This window comes from Schistocerca gregaria, chromosome 2 (genome assembly GCF_023897955.1).
Source record: "Schistocerca gregaria isolate iqSchGreg1 chromosome 2, iqSchGreg1.2, whole genome shotgun sequence".
NCBI classification, from domain to species: Eukaryota; Metazoa; Arthropoda; class Insecta; order Orthoptera; family Acrididae; genus Schistocerca; species Schistocerca gregaria.
This window is the reverse complement of record NC_064921.1, coordinates 391,297,649-391,321,662: the sequence shown is the minus strand read 5'-3', so window position 1 is coordinate 391,321,662 and position 24,014 is coordinate 391,297,649. Positions and strand designations below refer to the sequence as shown.

The following is a 24,014-nucleotide window of genomic DNA, read 5'->3' as shown; positions in this document are numbered from 1 at the left end:
CTGGTAGATTCCATTGTGCTGAAGAAAACATAACTGCATGTAAGGGTGGACATAACGAAATCACACAGGGAATAGTACGAAAAATTCCCCAGACCATAATGCTCCCTGCTCCGGTCTGGACCCTTCCGACGACTGTTGCAGGGCGTTTGTTTTCAGACGTTTCACGCCGTACAAACCAACGGCTATCTGTCAGATGAGCACAAAACGCTATTCATCTGGTAAGGCCACCAGTCGCCACTCAGTGGACGTCTAGTTGCGGTATTGGCGTGCAAATTCCAGCCTTTGCCGTCGACGAGCAGCAGTCAGCATCGGTGCATGAACCGGATACTTGCTGCGAAGTCCCATGCCAAGCAACGTTTGCCGAACGGTCGATGAGGAGACACTATGGGTAGCTCCTTAGTTCACATGGGCGGTCGGTTACTCAATAGTTGCACGTCTATCCGCCCGTACACTTATCCGTAGCGTTCGTTCACCCTTGTCACTTATGGCCAATGGCGCACCCTAGTTGACTCGATGACGGTTTTGGATAAAGCCATTTTGCCATACGCTGTTTATTTTAATCACGGGGGCGCGTGAACAGTTTACAAACCTACTCGTCTCGGGGGTGCTTCCACCCTTGGTCCAAAAGCCAATGATCATGGCCATATCGCGTTCTAATATGACAATGACTGCATTGTTTTTCCGCATCGTCCGCCACCGGTAGCTGAGTGATACAGCGCGACAGAATATCAATCCTAAGGGCCATTTTACAGGCCGGCACGGTAGCTCAGCGTGTTCGGTCAGAAGGTTAGCAGCCCTCTGTAATTAAAAAAAACTGAGTTAATCAATCGATCAACAACGAACTTCAACGGATGTCTAACGACGTCCGCCCCGAGCAAGTAAACATACGAAAGCGAACAAAATGGGATAAAAAAAGGGCCCGGGTTCGATTCCCGGCTGGGTAGGAGATTTTCTCCACTCAAGGGCTAGGTGTTGTGTTGTCCTACTCATCATTTCATCCCCACCGACGCGCAAATCGCCGAAGTAGCGTCAAATCGGAAGACTTGCACCAGGCGAACGGTCTACCCGACGTGAGACCCTAGTCACACGACATCTACATTTTTTTTCCGCATCTCCCCCAACATACTTTGTACACCCTCCACTGCTAGTGGAGGGTGTAGTTACTGCATGCTGATGGCGAACATAGGCGATAGTCACAAAAATTTGACTGTACCTTAGAGATTAACGATTGCCTTACGATGAACCAAAGTGCGGTGCCATTCTCATTCAATAATTTACGAAAAAGCTAATTCTGCCAAACGTACAGACGATTCTATTGTTCTAAGTGACTCGAGTGTTTATTTAGTACATCGAAAACAGTCTTCGTCACTGGAACCACTGTTGCAGCATAACTCTACGCCAATGTTGCAATAATAAAAATTGCAACACCACGAAGGCGTTATCCAACAGTCGTGAAAATGGCATGAAGTGTAATCTGCATTACTACAGGAGTACTGCGTCCTCGGATATTATTAGCATATCACTGCAACCGCACTAAGTAGGTAGAAGTAACACCATCTACCTACATTGCCGGCCGGTGTGCCGAGCGGTTCTAGGAGCTTCAGCCTGGAACCGCGCGACTGCTACGGTCGCACGTTCGAATCCTGCCTCGGGCATGCTTGTGTGTGATGTCCTTAGGTTAGTTAGGTTTTGTGGGGAGTGAGATGGCTGAGTTTTGAGAGCGGATGATCTGGAGAGAGACAGTAAATTTGTAAGACTGGATGTCATGAACTGATATATATATATATGATGACTTTCGAACATTATTAAGGTAAATACATTGTTTTTTCTCTCTCAAAATCTTTCATTTGCTAACTATGCCTATCAGTAGTTAGTGACTTCAGCAGTTAGAATCTTTTATATTTAGCTGGCAGTATTGGCGCTCGCTGTATTGCAATAGTTCGAGTAACAAAGTTTTTGTGAGGTAAGTGATTCATGAAAGGTATAGGTTGTTGTTAGTCAGGGCGATTCTTTTGTAGGGATTTTTGAAAGTCAGATTGCGTTGCGCTAAAAATATTGTGTGTCAGTTTAGTGTTGATCAGAATAAGCAAAGAGAGTAATGTCTGAGTACGTTCAGGTTTGCTCAGCTGTTTGAAAAGCAAATAATGTAAGAGGTTTAGCAGCACAGTAATTGATTAATTTTTTTAAGGGGACGTTTCAGTTTAAGTAGTTCTAAGTTCTAAGGGACTGATGACCTCAGATGTTAAGTCCCATAGCTCTCAGAGCCAACCATGAACATTCTGTAAATAAATCGCATTAGACTGTTTTATTTGTGTGAAGGTCGACCAATGTTTCCTTTAAGAAGGAGAAACGTCTCCCAGAATGTATCAGAATTTGACAGTTGCAGGATCGCGGCCAATCGAGACTAGCGCTCAAGAGGATGACATATTACTTGAAATACGTTATATTGCTCGCCCAGCTATGTAGGGTGGTGCAGCCACGTCGCACAACTTGAACTTGAGTCGTTTGCAACGAGGTAAGTATCCATATGGCCAGTGCGACGGCGTTTGGAGCTCCATCGACTGTCAGTGCGCCGTCTATTGTTACGGCTCCCCTTGATGCGGTGGCAGGGAGAGGTGTGCCGGCAGTGGGGGGCCCATCAACACTGGACGCAGGACACTGGATACACGTCGTCCTATATAACATCACGATGGTTGTATCCGTGTGTCGAGACTCCAAGGGGAATGAACATTGCCAGACTGCATTAGACGTCGTCATACAATACTGGCGTGTTGGTCCAAATGGCTCTGAGCACTATGGAACTTAACATCTGAGGTGATCAGTCCCCTAGACTTAGAACTACTTAAACCTAACTTACCTAAGGACATCACACACTTCCATGCCCGAGGCAGGATTCGAACCTGCGACCTTAGCAGCAGCGCGGTTCCAGACTGAAGCGACTAGAACCGCTTGGCCACAATGGCCAGCTGGCGTGTTGGTGTGCAGTTCCATTAGGTACACAATACGATCACCTCTCGTTCGGATAATCGGTAATCTGGATAGCAGTCATTACCTTTCTGACGTATTAGGGCTGGTGGCTGCGCCATATCTTTGAGATCTGTGTGTTGTTATCTTTTAACAACAAGAAAACGGACTACCGTGACCTTAAATTGACACATTTAGCCTTCTCCATCATCCATGAAAGTTTATAACGTGTTCACGAAAACCGCCGTGTGTAGCTTCTTGTTGTGTACATAGTTCTGCATAGTCAGTGCGAACACAACTTTCCCACTAGAGCGCGCCCCGCTAAGCACAACAGCGCAGGCGCAGCGCTCGTCCGTCTCTGCACTACGAGATTTCGCTGCCTTAGAGACGGACCAAATTCTGCTTCCGCCGATCCGCGTATTAATATGTAACGCAGCCAATGAGATTACTGCTAACGTAGAACCTTTCCTCCTCACGGATCACACTTGCGCAGTGATACCTGAACGCGTGAGGTATTGTAACGAGTGTACAGATCTCCCATCAGTCAGTCTGCATTTGTCCGCATTAGTCTGTAACAGTCTGCATTTGTCTGCATTAGTCTGTACCAGTCTGCATTAGTCTGTACCAATCTATAGTCAAGTTTCAGTCTGCACCTAAGAAGATTATCATATTCCAGTACATAGCCATGAAGATAAATGTATAGACACTTTGTCAAGTATCAGAGATATGTGAGAATAAGATCAACGTACCAATACCAAAGGAACTTCAGATTGTCAATTGTAAATAGCATCCAGAACCAAGTTAAGTAATTTTTATGCTTGTTATTATTTTAATAAATGTGTGCGAAAATTATTCAAGTTCTGTTTAAAGTTGGTCACCGTCAATCTGCTACTCTAAGCGTGCAAGTGGCATTTCTATCGTCTGACCTAACGGCAAAAGATAAACACGCCACGATAAGGCCACGAGACATATTGCTGACACTCGCCTACTTCGTTAGAGCGACAAGTCAAATAATCTGATGGTGTGTGTACCGAAGGTCTTACAGTACGCACACCACACTTCTATTCGACCCCGCAGTTCGTCTGTGTTGAAGTGCGATCAGTTGTGTGAGAACATAAAAGTTTGTAACGTGTTCACGGAACCGCCCTGTCTAGCTTCTATTTGACCCCGCGGTTCGTTGTGTGAAAGTGCGATCAGTTGTGTGAGAACAGCGACGCTGTGCAGAGCCGGGACGAACGGCGGCGGTGGGTGTCAGAGCTGGCGCTATCGCACAAGTAGGACGTGCGCGGGCGGCCGCGTCGTGCGCTGCAGAACCCACAAAGGCAGGCGCCGCGACGCCGCCAGAGGTCGATGGCGGCGATAAGAGCGGAGGAAGGCGAGCCGGCGCTGCCGGAGGACGCCGGCCGGCACCACCGCCGCTCGTTGTGCAGCCAGCCGCGACCGGCTCGCTTCTCTACCCCTTTCCCCGTTATTTTGTTTACATCAGCCTTCTGACTGGTTTGGCGCTGCCCGGTTCGCCACGAATTCCTTTCCTGTGCCAACGTCTTCACCTCCGAGTAGTACTTCCTCGCTATTTTTTGGATATATTGCACTCTCTGCCTTCCCCTACAGTTTTCACCCTCTGCAGCTCCCTCTAGTACCAAGAAGTTATTACCCGATCTCTTAGCAGATGTCCTGTCAGTCTGTCCTTTCTTGTCAGTGCCATCCACATGTCCCTTTCTTAGCCCATTATGTGGAGAATCTCCTCGTTCGGCATACATCTACATCTACATACATACTCCGCAATCCACCATACGGTGCGTGGCGGAGGGTACATCGTACCACAACTAGCATCTTCTCTCCCTGTTCCACTCTCAAACAGGAGGGAAAAATGACTGCCTATATGCCTCTGTATGAGTCCTAGTCTCTCTTATCTTATCTTTGTGGTCTTTCCGCGAAATGTAAGTTGGCGGCAGTAAAATTGTACTGCAGTCAGCCTCAAATGCTGGTTCTCTAAATTTCCTCAGTAGCGATTCACGAAAAGAACGCCTCCTTTCCTCTAGAGACTCCCACCCGAGTTCCTGAAGCATTTCCGTAACACTCGCGTGATGATCAAACCTACCAGTAACAAATCTAGCAGCCCTCCTCTGAATTGCTTCTGTGTCCTCCCTCAATCCGACCTGATAGGGATCTCAAACCCTCGAGCACTACTCAAGAATAGGTCGTATTAGTGCTTTATAAGCGGTCTCCTTTACAGGTGAACCACATCTTCCCAAAATTCTACCAATGAACCGAAGACGACTGTCCACCTTCCCCACAACTGCCATTACATGCTTGTCCCACTTCATATCGCTGTGTCAAGCGCTACACTACTAATGGAGTATTCAAACATTACGAAATTCCTTTCCTATTCGTCTTCATTAATTTACATTTATCTATATTTAGAGTTAGCTACCATTCTTCACACCAATCACAAATTCTGTCCAAGTCATCTTGTATCCTCCTACAGTCACTCAAAGACGACACCTTCCCGTACACCACAGCATCATCAGCAAAACAGCCGCACATTGCTATCCACCCTATCCAAAAGATCAACAGTGGACAGAAAACAACAGCGGACATACTCTCTGTTACTTGCTGAAATTAACTGCAGAATTCAATTAGCCTTTATTCTGTCTTTTGGCTACTACCAAGCCCATATTGTCACGTAAATCTTTCTTCTTTCTCCACAATAACCACTAAACCCATACTTTTGCATTACTGTACGCGCCACTTAACTCTTTACCCAGAATTATGGGGTTCTTTAAAAACATTATTTTGATTTATGCCTTTTCCAGATAGTCTCATGTACACAAAATATTAATTAAATTAATTCTTCAAAAATTGGATGAGACAGATCTATGAGGACCTTCTGAGAGTGTCAAGTTTAGACACACCAAAATCACAGCTTCTGAATTTTACTACCACTGTATTTCTCTTTTCCTGTGCTACACTAAGCCTATGCGCTAATGAAACGTTACGTAGATCAGTAGGTTACTTGTTAGAAATACCCGAAGCATTCGGATATTGAATGACAGACAGGTCAGAGACATATTCAGATAAGTGATTTTCCCTCGTCACTAAGGAATCCTCAGGTATATCTTGCATGTTTTCCGTGGTAATGTTAGTTTCACAGTATTCATCAAAAACAGAAAAAACAGCTCCTCACCAAGTACATCACCATTCGTCAGACATTACAGAATCTTTTTATCTCATAACCCGGACATATGATAGTAATAAATTCATTTACTTCACAAATTTAAAATTTCTCACCGTAACCTTACTTTGCGTTCACTTTCTCCCAGTGGGTCCATTTCGAACTCATCAAAAGTGCTCACCTGTTACAGAACCTGATATCGTTTCTAAGTTGTCTCATCTAAGTGTTAGTCTCTCAATAAAAATAAGAATAAACTGTAACCAACCATCAAATTATTATTCTATTGGAACGGGGATAGGGCTCAAACATCTACGCGTACTTGCTTCTGCTTGCTGCGACTAACGAGCATTCTGGCCATCCAGTAGGAGCTGCCATCTATTGATGCTACAACACACTAAAACGTAATAGTGTCATGTGAAAGATACTCTGTAAATAAATGTAATAGTCCAAATGGAACTGCTGCCTGGAAAGAGTTAACATTCCGGGTGAAATTTCATTGTAATATAAGATGGCTAGTTTGTGGATCTGGGGGGAAACCAGGCCAGGATCAAATATATATAATGGATGAATAGCCATTGGCTTGGTGCACCGACCACCTTGGTTGTATCGCTTGGTCGTCTCCTGCAGCTGTTTAGTCCAGTGTCAGACTGTTTCTCCGACTATGTCTTGTCAACATCTACGGAAGCGATTAACATACGGAATCTCGTGCAGCAAAGTGAACGCTATACGCAGATGGCGTACACGAATTTTCTTTCGTTGGATTATGGTGGCACTATCATGCTTCAAAGGTAAGTTACAGCTCTCCATGATCCGGTAAGATTGATCGGGTGCAAACAGCGTAATATGCCAGCTAACGTCAGAACCATAAGATATTTTTTAAAAAACTGTACTATCTAGAGTGATCACAGTTTTTAAAATTGTTGCAAGTCACGCATAACTAGTTGATACGTTACATCAGGTATCCGGAGGGATAGTGCTCACAGAGAAGAGAGTAAAAGACTTGGGATGGTCTGGTTTCAATGCCAAATTGTGTTCTCATTCACAAAGCTACTAGAAGAGGAAGTTCATGGAGGTATTCGTAAACCTCTTCCAATCATTGCTGAGTATTTTTGTCACTGTATCAGCCCGCATTCTCCGCAATAACTTCCCATTTCTCGCATGGGTGATAATCCCTTCACAATGAAATTGGCCGAGTGTATGTTAAACGAAGACCAGTAAGCGTTGATCAGAGATTTCTCTGGCAGTGGTTGCGTGGCGTTCGTTAGGGAAAATAAACAGTGTTTGATGATTTATTATTTATTTTAACAACGATCAGCGCTTGTCGGTGGGAACGTTTTGTACAATATTATCTGTTATCTGAGCCATTACATATCAGCATATGTTGTTGGCCACACGTATAATTTCCAGTGCTCATACTCATCAGAGACGGCGACAAATCGTTAGGTTTTGAGGGTAATATATTATTCTGTACGTTTAGATATTTGTAAATAATTAATTCTCAGCCTCCCCCCGTGCTGGAATCCCCAACCGGCCATTAAAATTGACGTTTTCCGTGGTTTCTCTAAATCGCTTGATTGTTTTGATGGTTCCTTTAAAAACTAAGTTAGATTTACTTTTGGAGAGGATCTGCCTTGAACAAAACACAATTTTCTTGTTTTTCTTTTTATTCCCCAAACATATTTTGCTGAAGTTACAGCATCAACAGTGGGTTTTGTATTATCTTCTACAAAACAGGAAAAGTGCTTTTTACTGCTATTACACATATAAAAAACGAAAACATTTTGTATTTATATCTTGTTGCCACATGCTATGGATTTCATGGATTTTATGTAATTCAATGTGATTGTCCTATTTCACAGTTTGTCATATGCAACCATATAGAACTGCTCGACGTTAATTCTGTATGGTTACAGATGACAAACTGTTAAACAGAAGAAGAACAATGAATTACGTAACATCTATGAAATCCACAGGATGTGGTAACAAGATTATATGTATAAAATTTTATCCGTTTTTCAAATATGTAAATACTGACTTTAGAAACTCAAATTTATATGTGTGTCAGTGGTAAAAAGCATGTTTTCTGTTTCATAGGAGATAACGTAAAACCTACGTCATGTTGTAACTTCTGCGAAACATGTCTTGGGAATAAAAAGAAAAATAAGAAAACTGTGTTTTATTCAAGGCAGATCCTCTCCAGAAACAAATATACAAACATCAAAAAAAGTTTTGCATCGCTTCGGTTCTCAGAGTCCCGGAACCTGCACAGAAAATTGGAATAGAGATCAACATAAACATCATTTCCGCCCTTTTTATTGCTCATGAAAACTACACATTGCATGTTGTACCACCATACAGCGAGATTTTCAGAGGTGCTGTACACACCGGTACCTCTCATACCCAGTAGCACGTCCTCTTGCATTGATGCATGGCTGTATTCGTCGTGGCATTCGACTGTAGGTCGAGATTGTCCCACTCCTCAACGGCGACTCGGCGTAGATCCCTCAGAGTGGTTGGTGGGTCACGTTGACCGTAAACAGCCCTTTTCAACCTATCCCAGGCAGTTTCGATAGGGTTCCTGTCTGGGTAGCATGCTGGCCACGCTAGTCGAGCGGTGTGGTTATCGTGAAGGAAGTCATGCACAAAATGCGCAGGATGGGTCCGCGAAATGTCGTCCATGAAGACGAATGCCTCGCTCATATGCTGCCGATATGGTTGCACTATCGGTCGGAGGATGGCATTCCATGTATCGCACAGCCGTTACGGTGCCTTCCATGACCACCAGCGGCGTACGTCGGCCCCACATAATTCCAACCCAAAACAGCAGGGAACCTCCACCCTGCCACAGTCGCTGGACAGCGTGTCTAAGGCGTTCAGCCTGACCGGGTTGCTTCCAAACACATCTCTGACGATAGTCTGGTTGAAGGCATATGCGACACTCATCGGTGAAGAGAACGTGATGTCAATCCTGAGCGGTCCATTCACCATGTTATTGGGCCCATCTGTACCGCGTTCCATGGAGTCGGGTTTGCGAAGATGGACCGCGCCATGGACGTCGGGAGCATGCAGCCTATTTTGCACAGTTTGACTCGTAACACGACGTCCTGTGGCTGCACGAAAAGCATTATTCAACATGGTGGCGTTGCTGTCAGGGCTCGTCCCAGGCGTAATCCGTAGTTAGCGGTCATCCACTGCAGTAGCAGCCCTTGATCGCCCTGAGCGAGGCATGTCATCGACAGTTTCTGGCTCTCTGTATCTCCTCCGTGTCCGAACAACATCGCTTTGGTTCATTCTGAGACGCCTGGACACTTGGCTTGTTGAGAGTCCTTCCTGGCACAAAATAACAATGCAGACGCGATCGAACCGCGGTACTGACCGCCCAAGCGTGGTTGAACTACAGACAGCACGAGCCGTGTACCTCCTTCCTGTTGGAATGACTGGATCTGATCGCCTGTCGGACCCCCTCCGTTTAATAGGCTCTGCTACATCTTTGGGCGGGTTTAGTGACATCTCTGAACAGTCAAAGGGACTGTATCTGTGATACAAAATCCACAGTGAACGTCTATCTTCAGGAGTTTTGGGAACCGAGGTGATGCAAAACTTTTTTTGATGTATGTATTTGTAAGCAAGCAGGGACAGACGAGCTTCAACCTCAATATGATTAAAAAGTAGGTGGCTGTTTTGCTTCCTCGTGCTTCTATGTCGCCAGTGTGACACTGAACACTAATCATCCTTCCTTCTCTTCCCGCCCATCTTCTTCCGTGCCTCCTTCCCTCCCTCACCCCCCGCCCCCTCCCCGCCATTTCTCTTTCTCTCGCACACACACGCAATGTTGAGTTTCCATCAGACTGTTTAAATGATGACTTTTTTAAGTAGCCACCTCATCGACCACGCCGTGCACGCCTAGTGATTTCTGCTGCAAACGACTTACGAGGTTGGTGTTTCCACACACATTGTGCATTTCAGAACGAGTACAGGTTCGAAAGTATCTGCGAGTGGACTTCGTACAGTACGTTAGACGTGACGTCCCACGCCAAGACCCGGGGCCAACGAGATACACAGGCCCTGCAACGAACTTGTGACGTCACACTAGTCGGCTTGTCCGTCACATTTCGCGAACCCTCGGCTCCGTGCTGGGCTCACGGGAAATCAATATTTAATTGTAAATGTACCCACTAGAGATCTTAATTTTGTCGTGTGCCATCGAGAACTTGCATACATTTAAACAAGCAGTCAAGAATATTTAAATTCGTCTGAAATAGTTACTCGCTGCCTGCTGGAAGCAGCTGCTGGCACTAGTAAGACCTGCAGTGTCTCGTGCTGTGACGTACGCGACACGGCCATTTTGCCCGTGGGCCTCGCCAGAACCGCTGCGCAACAAGAGTGCCGCATCGTTAAGAGTGAGTATACGCTCCGGGTTTTCCGCAGGCACAATTCTGCTACGGCACAGCTACAGGTGCATAACAGTGTGCGAATGAAATGGCGCGGCAACTGGAAGCGTACTGCAAAGTTGAAGCACGCGTGACAATACGATTCTTGTGGACAAAACGTCTAAAATGCAAACAGATTCCCCGTGAAATTCTGGCGATGTATGGTCCAAATGCAGTTTCGCGTCCAGCTGTAGTGAAATAATCCAACAAAACTGACCAAGGGGCGCAGACGTGGCAGATGTCAATTGGGTATGGAGGTCATCGACATGGACCACTGGTGGTAATGTCCAGGAATTGATTAGCAGCAATAGCAGCGGTTAACAAATGGCTCCGTGACCCAGGAGTGGATTCCTGCCGTCGAGAAAGTGAGCGATTGCGAAAGCGTTCCGGCCGTTGTTTACAGACACTTGGTTACTATAATGAAAAATAGTGTCGTGCATCTATGTGCATTCAGTAAAAGTTACTTGGCCTTCCATAATACTCTGTAACTTACTTTTTGAAGTCCCCTCGTTGTATTGTCCCATACAGTTCTCGTGGAAACGAACAGGCTGTTGGACACTATGCCATTCTTTATATTTTTTCGAAGATGGGCACCAGAAGAAGTTTGAGATTTTCATCTAGTCTAATGACCTAACGATAGACGCAAAATTGAGACCAAATGTAAATATCAATTCAACACGCACCGTGTAGCGGAACATATCATTGTAAAGTAGCCATTACAGACCCCCTGGCAGTGGCGGAAATTCAGCAGCACGCCTTACCTTTCTCAGAATAACGTTGCTATCACAGATACAGACAAGCAACTAAGTGGTCTGTCAACATAATAAACGTTCCGTACCTCATCAGACGGAATCTATGAGGAGAAGATCGCTTGATTCGTGTTGTGATATCATTGTGATATCCAGTTTTCTGTAACGACACGATTGTGAAAATCTTTTGCCTCCACTTCCTTAAACGTTCTTTCACTAATTACTAACACATTCCATTTTTATTTCTAAATGGCGTTGTAAAAGATATTGGAGTAATTTGCTCTTCATTGTGACGCACTGCTGACGCCTGATTCCGGGAAAAATCCTTCAGACGTTCATATCAAGTGTCGAGGTAGCCAGGTCATTATGATTGTACTGGAATTTTAATGTGCCATCTGAATATTTTCCGATAATTCATTCTCTCTCGTCTACTGTCTGCAGAATTATCTAAAATTTTAGTTTCAGCGTTGAATGGTGCGTGATAAACGGAGGAAGTACCAATGACGAAGAACATTTATTCTTCTAGTGTTCATGTCATAAAGGTCTTTTAGCTTGTAAGCTAAGCTAAACTTACTAATACTTGCTGAATCTAAAATTAATTCAGCTGTTGCAGACTTCTTTGTCATGGCGTAGCTTAAAACAGATAATTTCTTCTATGAACTGTCAAACAAGTTTTAGTCTTCATTGGCATTTCACCGCCACTGCGCTACTCACAGGACCATTCGTATCTCGAACTAAAGACAGGATCAAATTATTTGAAATCCCTTACGGTAGAAACTGTAGTGGAAGACAGAGGTTGGAATACATTCAACAAATAACTGAAGACGGTGGGTCCAAGAACCGCTCTGGGATGAAGATGTTGGCACAGGCGTATAGTCATGACTAGCCTCATCAAGCCAGTCAGAGGACTGATGACTCAAAAAACATGTACGAGATGGAGCCGGGTATTAAGTTCTGCTTATCTACCTCTAATAACTCTTGTATCGGACTGTTGTAATACAAAAATCAAAACAGTTATCTGATGTGATGAGACATAGTGAAAATATACGCTTTTTAATCACTTTCGTATCATACACAGGAATATTTACTTCCAGATGCACTTAAAAAGTGTAATATAGTGTTACATGTACTCGATAATTCTATTCTAAAGGTTTGTGATGTGAGAGTAATTTTCGCACCTGTGGAATATCACAAGCAGGATAATCAGTCGTAACTACCGTCTCGTAACAGAGTACTGGATTGTAACAGAGTGGAATGCATTTCACGAAATCATTGATAAGTTCGTCGAAGGTATTTGATTCCTGTGAATCTGCATGTTCTACAGCTATGGAGTAATTGGGAGGGGGGACGGGGGGTAGAGGGAAGCTGTCGTAATTGTAACACACATTCCAAGCGAACAAGCGAATCCCACACATGCTCTGTGCGTAAGGCCATAACGCCCTTTGGTCATGGCCTTTGACTGGTGCCCTTACCTTGCAGTGCAGCATGTACTCCACCAAACTGACTTGATTAGGTTGTCATCCACAAAAATAAACTATTACTAATGGTTGTAGTACATGGCAGGACAAAAGTTTCTGATTTTCATCCCCTCTTTCTAGAACAGTCGAAGAACGGTTGCAGGACGACGTGGAGTTCCATCTGTCTGCCAACCCTCACTCCTTACTACATCATCAGTCCGGTACCTCTATGTTGGGATATTTTGCAGAAAAATCTCGATTTGTTTCGCTTTCTCTCGAAACTAAAAGAGTTAGTTATCAGCTGGGCACAAAGTAGCGACCGGTAAGAGAGCAAAACTCGGCTACTTTCGATGTCTTCAGCTCTGATGTCAACCCACGCAATTTTTAATGGAGCATACAACATTTGACTACACACGAAAAAGGGCGTCTTGACGGGACAACTAGATGGGTTGATATTCTGCGTCATGTCATTGTTTACAATTGTTTTGCATGCCAACGCCTAACCCGAAGGAAAGCGAACACGTAGTAACGACTGTGTGTTGCTGTCGACCTACTGCTAGATACTGTACGATAATTTTCCTCCATTACCTACCACTATTTGGAGGTGAATCCTTAGCTGTGAGAGTATATTTTGGACCCCTCTAGTGGGATATGATATTAAACATTCTCAATGAGAATATTCTGCTCTAGAAATGATTCGTCGACTTAGAGGTTCTGGAAATCACGTTCCTCACACCAATGACCACTTTCACTTTACGGAAGTGAGCCTGCCGCTGTGGCCAAGCGGTTCTAGGCGCTTCAGTCTGGAACCTCGAAATTGCTACGGCATGGGGCATACAACATTTGACTACACACGAAAAAGGGCGTCTTGACGGGACAACATTGCGGACTAGATGGGTTGATATTCTGCGTCATGTCATTGTTTACAATTGTTTTGCATGCCAACGCCTAACCCGAAGGAAAGCCAACACGTAGTAACGACTGTGTGTTGCTGTCGACCTACTGCTCGATACTGTACGATAATTTTCCTCCATTACCTACCACTATTTGGAGGTGAATCCTTAGCTGTGAGAGTATATTTTGGGCCCCTCTAGTGGGATATGATATTAAACATTCTCAATGAGAATATTCTGCTCTAGAAATGATTCGTCGACTTAGAGGTTCTGGAAATCACGTTCCTCACACCAATGACCACTTTCACTTTACGGAAGTGAGCCTGCCGCTGTGGCCAAGCGGTTCTAGGCGCTTCAGTCTGGAACCTCGAAATTGCTACGGCATGGGGCATACAACATTTGACTACACACGAAAAAGGGCGTCTTGACGGGACAACATTGCGGACTAGATGGGTTGATATTCTGCGTCATGTCATTGTTTACAATTGTTTTGCATGCCAACGCCTAACCCGAAGGAAAGCCAACACGTAGTAACGACTGTGTGTTGCTGTCTACCTACTGCTCGATACTGTACGATAATTTTCCTCCATTACCTACCACTATTTGGAGGTGAATCCTTAGCTGTGAGAGTATATTTTGGACCCCTCTAGTGGGATATGATATTAAACATTCTCAATGAGAATATTCTGCTCTAGAAATGATTCGTCGACTTAGAAGTTCTGGAAATCACGTTCCTCACACCAATGACCACTTTCACTTTACGGAAGTGAGCCTGCCGCTGTGGCCAAGCGGTTCTAGGCGCTTCAGTCTGGAACCTCGAAATTGCTACGGCATGGGGCATACAACATTTGACTACACACGAAAAAGGGCGTCTTGACGGGACAACATTGCGGACTAGATGGGTTGATATTCTGCGTCATGTCATTGTTTACAATTGTTTTGCATGCCAACGCCTAACCCGAAGGAAAGCCAACACGTAGTAACGACTGTGTGTTGCTGTCTACCTACTGCTCGATACTGTACGATAATTTTCCTCCATTACCTACCACTATTTGGAGGTGAATCCTTAGCTGTGAGAGTATATTTTGGACCCCTCTAGTGGGATATGATATTAAACATTCTCAATGAGAATATTCTGCTCTAGAAATGATTCGTCGACTTAGAGGTTCTGGAAATCACGTTCCTCACACCAATGACCACTTTCACTTTACGGAAGTGAGCCTGCCGCTGTGGCCAAGCGGTTCTAGGCGCTTCAGTCTGGAACCTCGAAATTGCTACGGCATGGGGCATACAACATTTGACTACACACGAAAAAGGGCGTCTTGACGGGACAACATTGCGGACTAGATGGGTTGATATTCTGCGTCATGTCATTGTTTACAATTGTTTTGCATGCCAACGCCTAACCCGAAGGAAAGCGAACACGTAGTAACGACTGTGTGTTGCTGTCGACCTACTGCTCGATACTGTACGATAATTTTCCTCCATTACCTACCACTATTTGGAGGTGAATCCTTAGCTGTGAGAGTATATTTTGGGCCCCTCTAGTGGGATATGATATTAAACATTCTCAATGAGAATATTCTGCTCTAGAAATGATTCGTCGACTTAGAGGTTCTGGAAATCACGTTCCTCACACCAATGACCACTTTCACTTTACGGAAGTGAGCCTGCCGCTGTGGCCAAGCGGTTCTAGGCGCTTCAGTCTGGAACCTCGAAACTGCTACGGCCGCAGGTTCGAATCCTGCCTCGGGAATGGATGAGTGTGATGTCCTTAGGTTAGTTAGGTTTAAGTAATTCTAAGTTCTAGTGGACTGATGGCCTCAGATGTTAAGTCCCATAATGCTCAGAGCCATTTGAACCATTTTTCAAAGGAAGTGATCACTAGCACCCACCAACCCCGACTCCTGAATTTCTAATAGCTGAACAATGTTTCATTATTCGCTTACGCAGATGTTCAAATGGTTGAAATGGCTCTATGCGCTATGGGACTTAACATCTGAGGTCATTAGTTGCCTAGACTTAGAACTACTTAAACCCACCTAACCTAAGGACATCACACACATCCATGCCCGAGGCAGGATTCGAACCTGCGACCGTAGCAGCAGCGCGGTTCCGGACTGAAGCGCCTAGAACCAGTCGGCCACAGCGGCCGGCACTTACTCAGATGTGCTCCAAATTGCGCCAGGCGTAATATTTCCTGCTAAGTGAATCAGCTCTACCAAACTGTCATCAAATTGTTTTGCCCAGTGCGCACATCATAAAGATACAGTTTTAGCTCATGCAATAAATCTTTCACACTGTATAAAACTTAGTTGCTGTATGAAAAACCCACTCCCAGAAACCGCATGTTGAAGGACAGAGCGACTAGAAGTTTTATCGGTACTTTTCTCTCTAAGTGGCGGTGATTCTACAGCGCTATCCGTTTCCTAGATAAGTGCTTCAGTCGCAAAAGCAGATGACGGTGGTTGTCTGAACGGAGACTTCCTGATTATTCGCGACTATTTTCTTGGACAAAGCAGTAACAAAGCTAAGCTCCATGTTCTGGCGCTGATGGGCCAATCGGGATCGACCGACAGTCGCGTCGTCCTCTGACGGTGGCGTTACTGGATGCGATACGGAGGGGCGTGAGGTCAGCATACCGCTCTCCCAGCCGCCGTCAGCTTTCCAGATCTTAGAGCTGCTACTTTTCGGTCAAGTAGCTCCTCACTTCACATCACGAGGCTAAGTGTACCCCGTTCTAGTCCAGTAACAAAACAGAGAAAACATCGCGGGCGGTATAGGGAACGGAACCCTGGCTCTCCGGATGGACGCCAGACACGCTGACCACTTTGTTTTTTTTATCTCATTTTGTTCGTTAGTGATCATTGTATTTGTTCGGGACGGACGTCCCATGACGCTTGTTCAAGTTCATCGTTGATCCATTCACTCATATATATATATATATATATATATATATATATATATATATATATATATATATATATATATATATATATATATATTACAGCGGGCAATTAACCCGCTGACCGGACAAGCTGAGCTACCGTATCGGCTGTTACTAAGCTATGGAGGCGGACGAACACGGGAGTAGTCAATGGGTATTTATAGTATACGATACGCTTAACATGACAAAATAACTGCACAGCTACAACTTCGATTATAGACACAGTGTGTGTTAATTAGTAGTTACAGTATCAAGCGAATGTTAATTAACTCCAGATTTCTCGCATGAGATCTCACTAGCATTTGTTTAAAATGTTCGAAAACTAATCATTCCCATTTCTTGCTACACCCTTAATCCAACAAGAAGTCTTGTTAGTCGTATGGTTAATTACTATGCTTTTAAGGCAAAAATAACCATTTTTGTCGCAGAGTATACTAACATTAGGTGTACGCGCTTTTTACAACGTTCTACCTGTGATAAGATCCCATTCTCGAGAGTCTGTAAAATGTCCGCATACGGCTACCGTAATAACTTCACTGGACTCTTCTCACTTACTTCAATGTCAGTATATTAACGTACTAATCATTTTAGACTGTTCAAATATCCAGAAAATTACAAAAAAAAAAGTGGTTCAAATGGTTCTGAGCACTGTGGGACTTAACATCTGATGTCATCAGTCCCCTAGAACTACTTAAACCTAACTAACCTAAGGACATCACACACATCCATGCCCGAGGCAGGATTCGAGCCTGCGACCGTAGCAGTCGCGTGGTTCCCGACTGAAGCTCCTAGAACCGCTCTTCCACCGCGGCCGGCCAGAAAATTACATTCAAACGGGCAACTCGAATGGAGTGTGAAATCGATCTCCTCGATGTTGTTCTCCTCGTATAAAGTACAGTTCTACGGAAAAAGATACTAACAATGAAAAATATGCCTCACGTAGCCCTCGTCTTCTTTTTAGTTATATACCAGCAAGTTGGCCTGACGAGGACTATGAAAGTTTCCAGTCTAAATGTGCTGCAACACGATCTCTTAAAGGCCGCTGTCTCAGGTTAAAAAGAGATGAGACAAATGCCTCGAGAAAGATGTTAATTCTGTCAGTATTATAGGGAAAAGCCTAATCAAGTAGCTGAGAATGTGTAAAATAAATATAACAACAATCACACGTAGGTGGGGGGAATATTGGTGCCTGACTCCTTGTCGACGACATTAGAATAGGAGCAAAAACTTGGACTGGAGAAGAATGGAGGAAAATATCAGCCGTGCAATTTTCGAAGGAATCACCCTGGCATGTGTCTTAGCAATGTCGGCAAACCCTACGCCCATCCAGACGCGGATTTGAAACACGATCTTCGTGGTGGGTGTCGAGTGCTTTTAGCCACTGTATCACCTCGCTCTGTATTATTGAAGTGACTATTTTAAAACGTAGACCCAGATAAGTGATTTTGTAGCCACAATACCCGAATATTTTCAGACGACTTTCGTGAGTCGAACACGATTCTAAGAATTTCACTAAATTAGGTGCAAAGTAAAACTGGTACCGCGTTTTGAGGTAGCACACTGCTCATTAATGCGCCTATACGGTTATTTTACGCTGCATTAAAAACGATCAGATATTTTTGCCATTTTTAATCCCAATTTGTTCACTGCGTTAACTGTCCTGCTAAACATACGTATGTTATGATCAATACTCATTCTTGTATATTTTTCAGAACAAGCACACGTTCGACCTATTAACTTACATATTATATTTATTTTTAAGAAGGGATCGTCACATTACGTCAGGTAATAAGAGACTGCGAGTACGCAGTGAATTTATCTCGTGGTAACATTTGGTACAGTCTCAGTTATTTACTTAGGCATCTGAAGATAGTGAGCTGTCGAAATGATTCGAGGCTGGTAATAAAAGGGCTAAAGACACGTAATGTAACGAAATTTTACAAATCTCAGCTCGTTCCATGAGAAACTTGGAGGAAATGAAACTATGGCTTCTTAACGCAGTTGAGAGCAACACCTTCACTGCCGGTACAGAGAAAGAATGGTCCAACTATGCGAATAAATTTTACTCTCGACTCTATGCCAACATATGCAGGAGACTTTTTTTTTTTTTTGCTTAATTTTATCGAGTGTGTGAGATGCCCATAACTGAATTAACATTTGGCTTTAATATTCTGCGGGCATCGAGAATATGTATGATCAGCAGTGTGCGCAAGTGACATTAGAGCACTACACAGGTTGGAAAAAATAATGTCATTATAAGGTCAGAGGAGGCTAGGGAACATCCAATAAAGCAAAATTTTTGAAGCAGCATTGGGTCGAAAATTAATCGTTGTGGAGCTGCGGCCATTAAACAACAGCCAAACAACGACTAGCGCGGAGATGGTGCCTGTTATGATAAAGAGCACAATTACTGATTAAATTAGGCGAATATAATGGTCTCAGCTGGTATTAGGCAAAGCATAAATTTCTGCCCAAGACTATGGTATGTGCGAATTTTCTGTGAAGTTTACTGGGTGGATGTTGATTGTTAAACCAGCTGCGCTAAAAGTATTGTAATGACATTAACTTGTAACCTGATCTACAGGAATAGCACAACAGTAGACAGGTAAGAGTGAACTAGAAATGGTGGAAAAGAAACTAAATTTTAAACACTCCTTTTTTTCAAGAGGCATTTTTAACAGTAAATGCCCGAATTTTTGCCTCCAACACCGCTACAAAGTTGCGCACCCTCTCGGAAACGTGGCACGATTATCGTAGCTACAAAACACGATCGCTCATCCGAACAATACCCACTCGCTCTTCACAGGTTGACTGTCATCCTGTGGTCGTAACCCACTGCTATCTGGAAAGTTTTGTTCGTCTCGACGTTCCCTACTCTGCTCCGACCGTATTTTTCTTCACCCTGTATAAACAATCAACAATTAAAAGTCCTGGAAATGAGAAAGAAACTGGAAGCTCATTTTACGAAAAAGCTCCAGTTCTTCTGTGTACTGAAGAAAATGTGAAGCCCATGTCGCATAAAGAGTGTGAGATTAATATGGATAGCGATGCATATTGGAGTAAATCGATTTTTAACTTCCTCGGTGAATAGCAACAAAAGTATTCGTTGTTTAATCACATGGTCACTGCATTCCTGCCGTATAGCCGCTGGACCGAGAGTGTGAGAGCGCGACGAACGCGGCCGTCCGTTCCCGCGTCCGCTCCTACCTGTATAGACGGTGAGGAAATGCATGCGGACGTCGACCGAGCCTGCAAAGGACTGCGACCCCGCGGAAGACGCTCGCGCGGGCGAGGCAGAAGCGCGCATGCGCGGCACAGCCCACTGTCCGTCGCGAATCTGTTGCCGCGTCCTCGCCGAGGCTGCGCTCTCGTACGTAACTTTCCTTACGTCACAACATCAATAACACTGTTGTTGCGGACCTTCCGAGAGGGGGCAATTTTCTCTGTAAAAAAAAAAAAAAATTCCGACACAGAGCCTGGTGCCGAAAGCAGCATACGAGTTGATCTGCTGCCACGCTTATGCTGCGATTGTGATGGCATCGTCATCGACTGGATCCTAAACCCTCTCCTTCCTTCCACATTCGAGTAAATTCATTGTTAGCCGTTAAAAATAGCAAATAAATGAATTTCGCTTACTGTGCACATATGGAACAGTAGCGAGAATACACCATTGAATTTGTAGGTGAATGGGACGTATAAATTAACGAGCTCCTCGTTCTGGCCGTGAAGGCCCAAGGCATGTCTACAGGACGCCGTGACATTCTCTGTCTTGAGACGACATGCGAATGCGGTATGAAGGCGATGGCGCGGGGGGGGGGGGGGGGGGGGGGGGGGAATTGAGGAGGGAGCGTGTGGTCAGCACACACCGCTCTCCCGAAAGTTTTCGTAGACTTTCCAGACCGTTGAACCACCGCCATTCGGTCAAGCAGCTCCTCAATTGACATCACCGAGGAAAAGTTCTTGTCAGTACGGGGAACCGATCTGGGTTCCTCCGCATGACAGCCATCTACACTAAATATTGAGAAGTGTGAAGGAATCCGTTAAACAGTATTGGTTAAAAAGAGTCTTGGTTGCAATTTTATTTTTTTATTTTTCAACTAGGCGTTTCGCCTTATTTAGGCATCTTCAGGTTATCTTAATTTGGTATTTCTTAGAAGAATCCTTTAGACAGTGTAACCAATGGGCATCGTCGAACACATCAGGCCAACATCGCCTTCGTTAAACTCAGTAGACGTGAGGGACTCCCTCGTAAACGCGTAGTTGAAAAATAAAAAAATAAAATTGCAACCAAGACTGTTTTTAACCAATACTGTTTAGCACTTGTTTGCTGTATGCTACATATGGATTGAAAGAAATCCTTTAAACTTCGGTTACACGATAAATCAGTCAAATCTAAGGCCCCCAAATTCAACTAAATGTCTAGGAATTACAATTATGAATAATTTAGATTGGAAAGAACACATAGAAAATGTTGTGGGGTAGGCAGACCGAAGACCGCGTTTTACTGGCGGAACACTTAGAAAATGTAACATATCTACTAGAGAGACTGCCTACACTACGCTTCTCCGCCCTCTTTTGGAGTACTGTTGCGCGGTCTGAGATCCTTACCAGACAGGGTTAACGAAGTTCATCGAGAAAGTTCAAAGAAGAGCAGAACGTTTTGTATTATCGCGAAATAGGGGAGAGAGTGTCAATGGCATAATACAAGATTTAGTATGGGCATCGTTCAAACAAATGCGTTTTCCGTTGCCTCGGGATCTTCTCACGAAATTTCAATTAGCAACTTCCTTCTTCGAATGCGAAAACGTTTTGTTGACGACGACCTACATAGGCAGAAACGATCATCATAATAAAATGAGTGAAATCAGAGCTCTCTCGGAAAGAGATAGGTGTTCGTTTTCTCCGCGCCATGTTCGACGGTAGACTAATAGAGAATTAGTGTGAAGGTTGTTCGATGGATCCTCTATGAAGCCTTTAAATGTGATTTGCAGAGTATCCATGTGGATGTAGATGGCCTTTCAGCTATTGAGGAGTGATGTAAGAGTATCCATGGTTCGAAATTTAGTACACAGATCTGCCAAATTTCTAGGATTTGTTTATATTTTAAGTTACCTCGATGTGATCTTCAGTTCGGAGTAATAATAAAATACACGAAACAGGACTTGTACCCTAATAAATCTTCTTACATAATAATTAAAGCTTTATATTCTGAACGATTATCCTGGATAGCAAAAATGCATATAGTTCTACTAATAAAGCCTGTTTATTCATATTCAAAATTAGCACGAGATTTCACTTCCACCCAACGAAATTATTTGTTTGCAAAGTTTTGCTAGTAAATATCTAGAAAATCACGTACCCTCACAATATGTGGCAGTTATAACTGCCGAAATCAGATACTGGATTATAAGGCGTACTCAAGAGCAGACATAGACTCAGATCACAATGTAGTAGTGATGAAGAGTAGGCTGAAGTTCAAGAGATTAGTAAGGAAGAGTCAATGCGCAAAGAAGCGGCATAAGGAAGTAATAAGGGATGACGAGACACGCTTGAAGTTCTCTGTGGCTATAGATACAGCAATAAGAAATAGCACAGTAGGGAGTACAGCTGAACACGAATGGACGTCTCTAAAAAGGGCAAACACAGAAGCCCAACTGCGCTGGGCATCTAGCCAAACTGTCTTGTGTGGGAGATAACAGGTACGTCATTCCACGGTGCTTCAACTCTACACCAGAGCTCGTCAGTAGCAGTACGGGCAAGTGGTGTCACGTCAACCCATGACGAGATGCACTGGTGTGCAAAACTAAGGACCAATGCAAGTTTCGTACGGTGTACCACTACCAAGTAACATAGCTGGATGAAACGTGTACCATACGTACAAAGAACTGTTGCACTATAGTACAGAATCTTACTGAGAGAAGTACGCAATCAGACGAACGGAATAATACTTTTGTGGAAAAACATAAATTACACTGAAGTCACAGCTATTTATTGTGCTGATCCGGACAGTACAAAAGCCGGGACATGGTTCATAATAGGATGTGCACCACGGACGGCAGTGCACGCTCTACAACGTGCTCTCAAGCTAGCCACAAGGTTGTTAAGGAGTTCTCGTGGTAGGGAATCGCATTCCTCCATTTGGAGCTGTTTACAGCTGCTGGATGGTCGATGGTGGATATGGACGTGCTACAGTACCTCTTCCCAACGCACTCCACTCGTGCTCGATGGGATTTAATTACGATGGGATTTAATTACGGGGAAAGGGCAGGCCAGTCCAGCGAGCCAAAATATATCGCCTCGTTCCAAGAGCTGCTCCACCTGCACCTGCTGTGAGCAACGGCCATGAGGGAATAACGCGATTCCCAACATCAATCGTCGTGGACCAAGCGTGTCACTCGTCTCTGGTCTCCGTGGTTAGGGCGTTTTTACGAGCACTGCTCTTACGACATGTTACATTACTGCGAGTGGTACAACATTCTTGTAGTTACGTTCAACAGTTCGCATTGATACATCGATGAAACGGCAACCATTCACGATTGGGTGATAAGTACACCGAACCACGATAGCTCCTTTCTGCCTTTCTCTCCCTCGACACATCTTAATGCATTGACTCCAAACTGGCACATACGCATACTTTAGGGCTCTGAGCACTATGGGACTTAACATCTGTGGTCATCAGTCCCCCAGAACTTAGAACTACTTAAACCGAACTAACCTAAGAACATCACACACATCCATGCACGAGGCAGGATTCGAACCTGTGACTGTAGCAGTCGCGCGGTTCCAGACTGAGCACCTAGAACCGCTCGGCCACCGCGGCCGGCCCGCATACTTTACTGCCATAACTTAAGTCGGTGGTGGAGGTTCACGTGACCTCTAGGTAGACGGCCGCTGTGGCCGTGCGGTTCTAGGCGCTTCAGTCCGGAATCACGGGGTTGCTACGGTCGCAGGTTCTAATCCTGCCTCGGGCATGGATGTGTGTGATGTCCTTAGGTTAGTTAGGTTTAAGTAGTTCTAAGTTCTAGGGGACTGATGACCTCAGATGTTAAGTCCCATAGTGCTCAGAGCCATTTGAACCAACCTCTTGGTACCACTGTTACGCCATCTTCGCTGCTACAAGGCGACCAGCGTGCACTTTCAACTGAATGATTGTTACTTTGTCCAGTGAGTTTATAGTAACAGGTTAAGATTTTCGCAGTTGCTATGGTATAGTAAAATCCAATTTTTCAGGAACATAATGCACATCTTCACTCAGTTTATTGCCTATGTTGACTTTTCCTACGACAATGGAAGGGTCGTCCGAGAGACTTGACGGCGTCTGCGCCCGCCTGATATGAGCCTACATGTTTACTTTCCTTTGAACTGCTGTTGTAGACCACTAGTTCCCAACCTGGGGGGA

General features: G+C 44.4%; 1 protein-coding gene across 4 annotated transcripts in view; it reads right to left on the bottom strand.

Moving 5' to 3' along the window:
• The window catches only part of LOC126321537 (sodium/hydrogen exchanger 9B2-like), a 438,606-nt gene that overhangs the window by 174,642 nt on the left and 239,950 nt on the right, over positions 1-24,014 (bottom strand). The window contains exon 1 of one of the 4 annotated variants that reach the window (XM_049994194.1): positions 19,823-19,872. The exons of the other annotated variants lie outside the window; for them this stretch is intronic. Within the exon in view, the coding sequence (XP_049850151.1) occupies positions 19,823-19,847 (25 nt within the window). The 5' untranslated portion in view covers positions 19,848-19,872. Of the gene's footprint in view, positions 1-19,822; positions 19,873-24,014 lie in introns of those variants that run through there. 4 annotated transcript variants of the gene reach the window in all.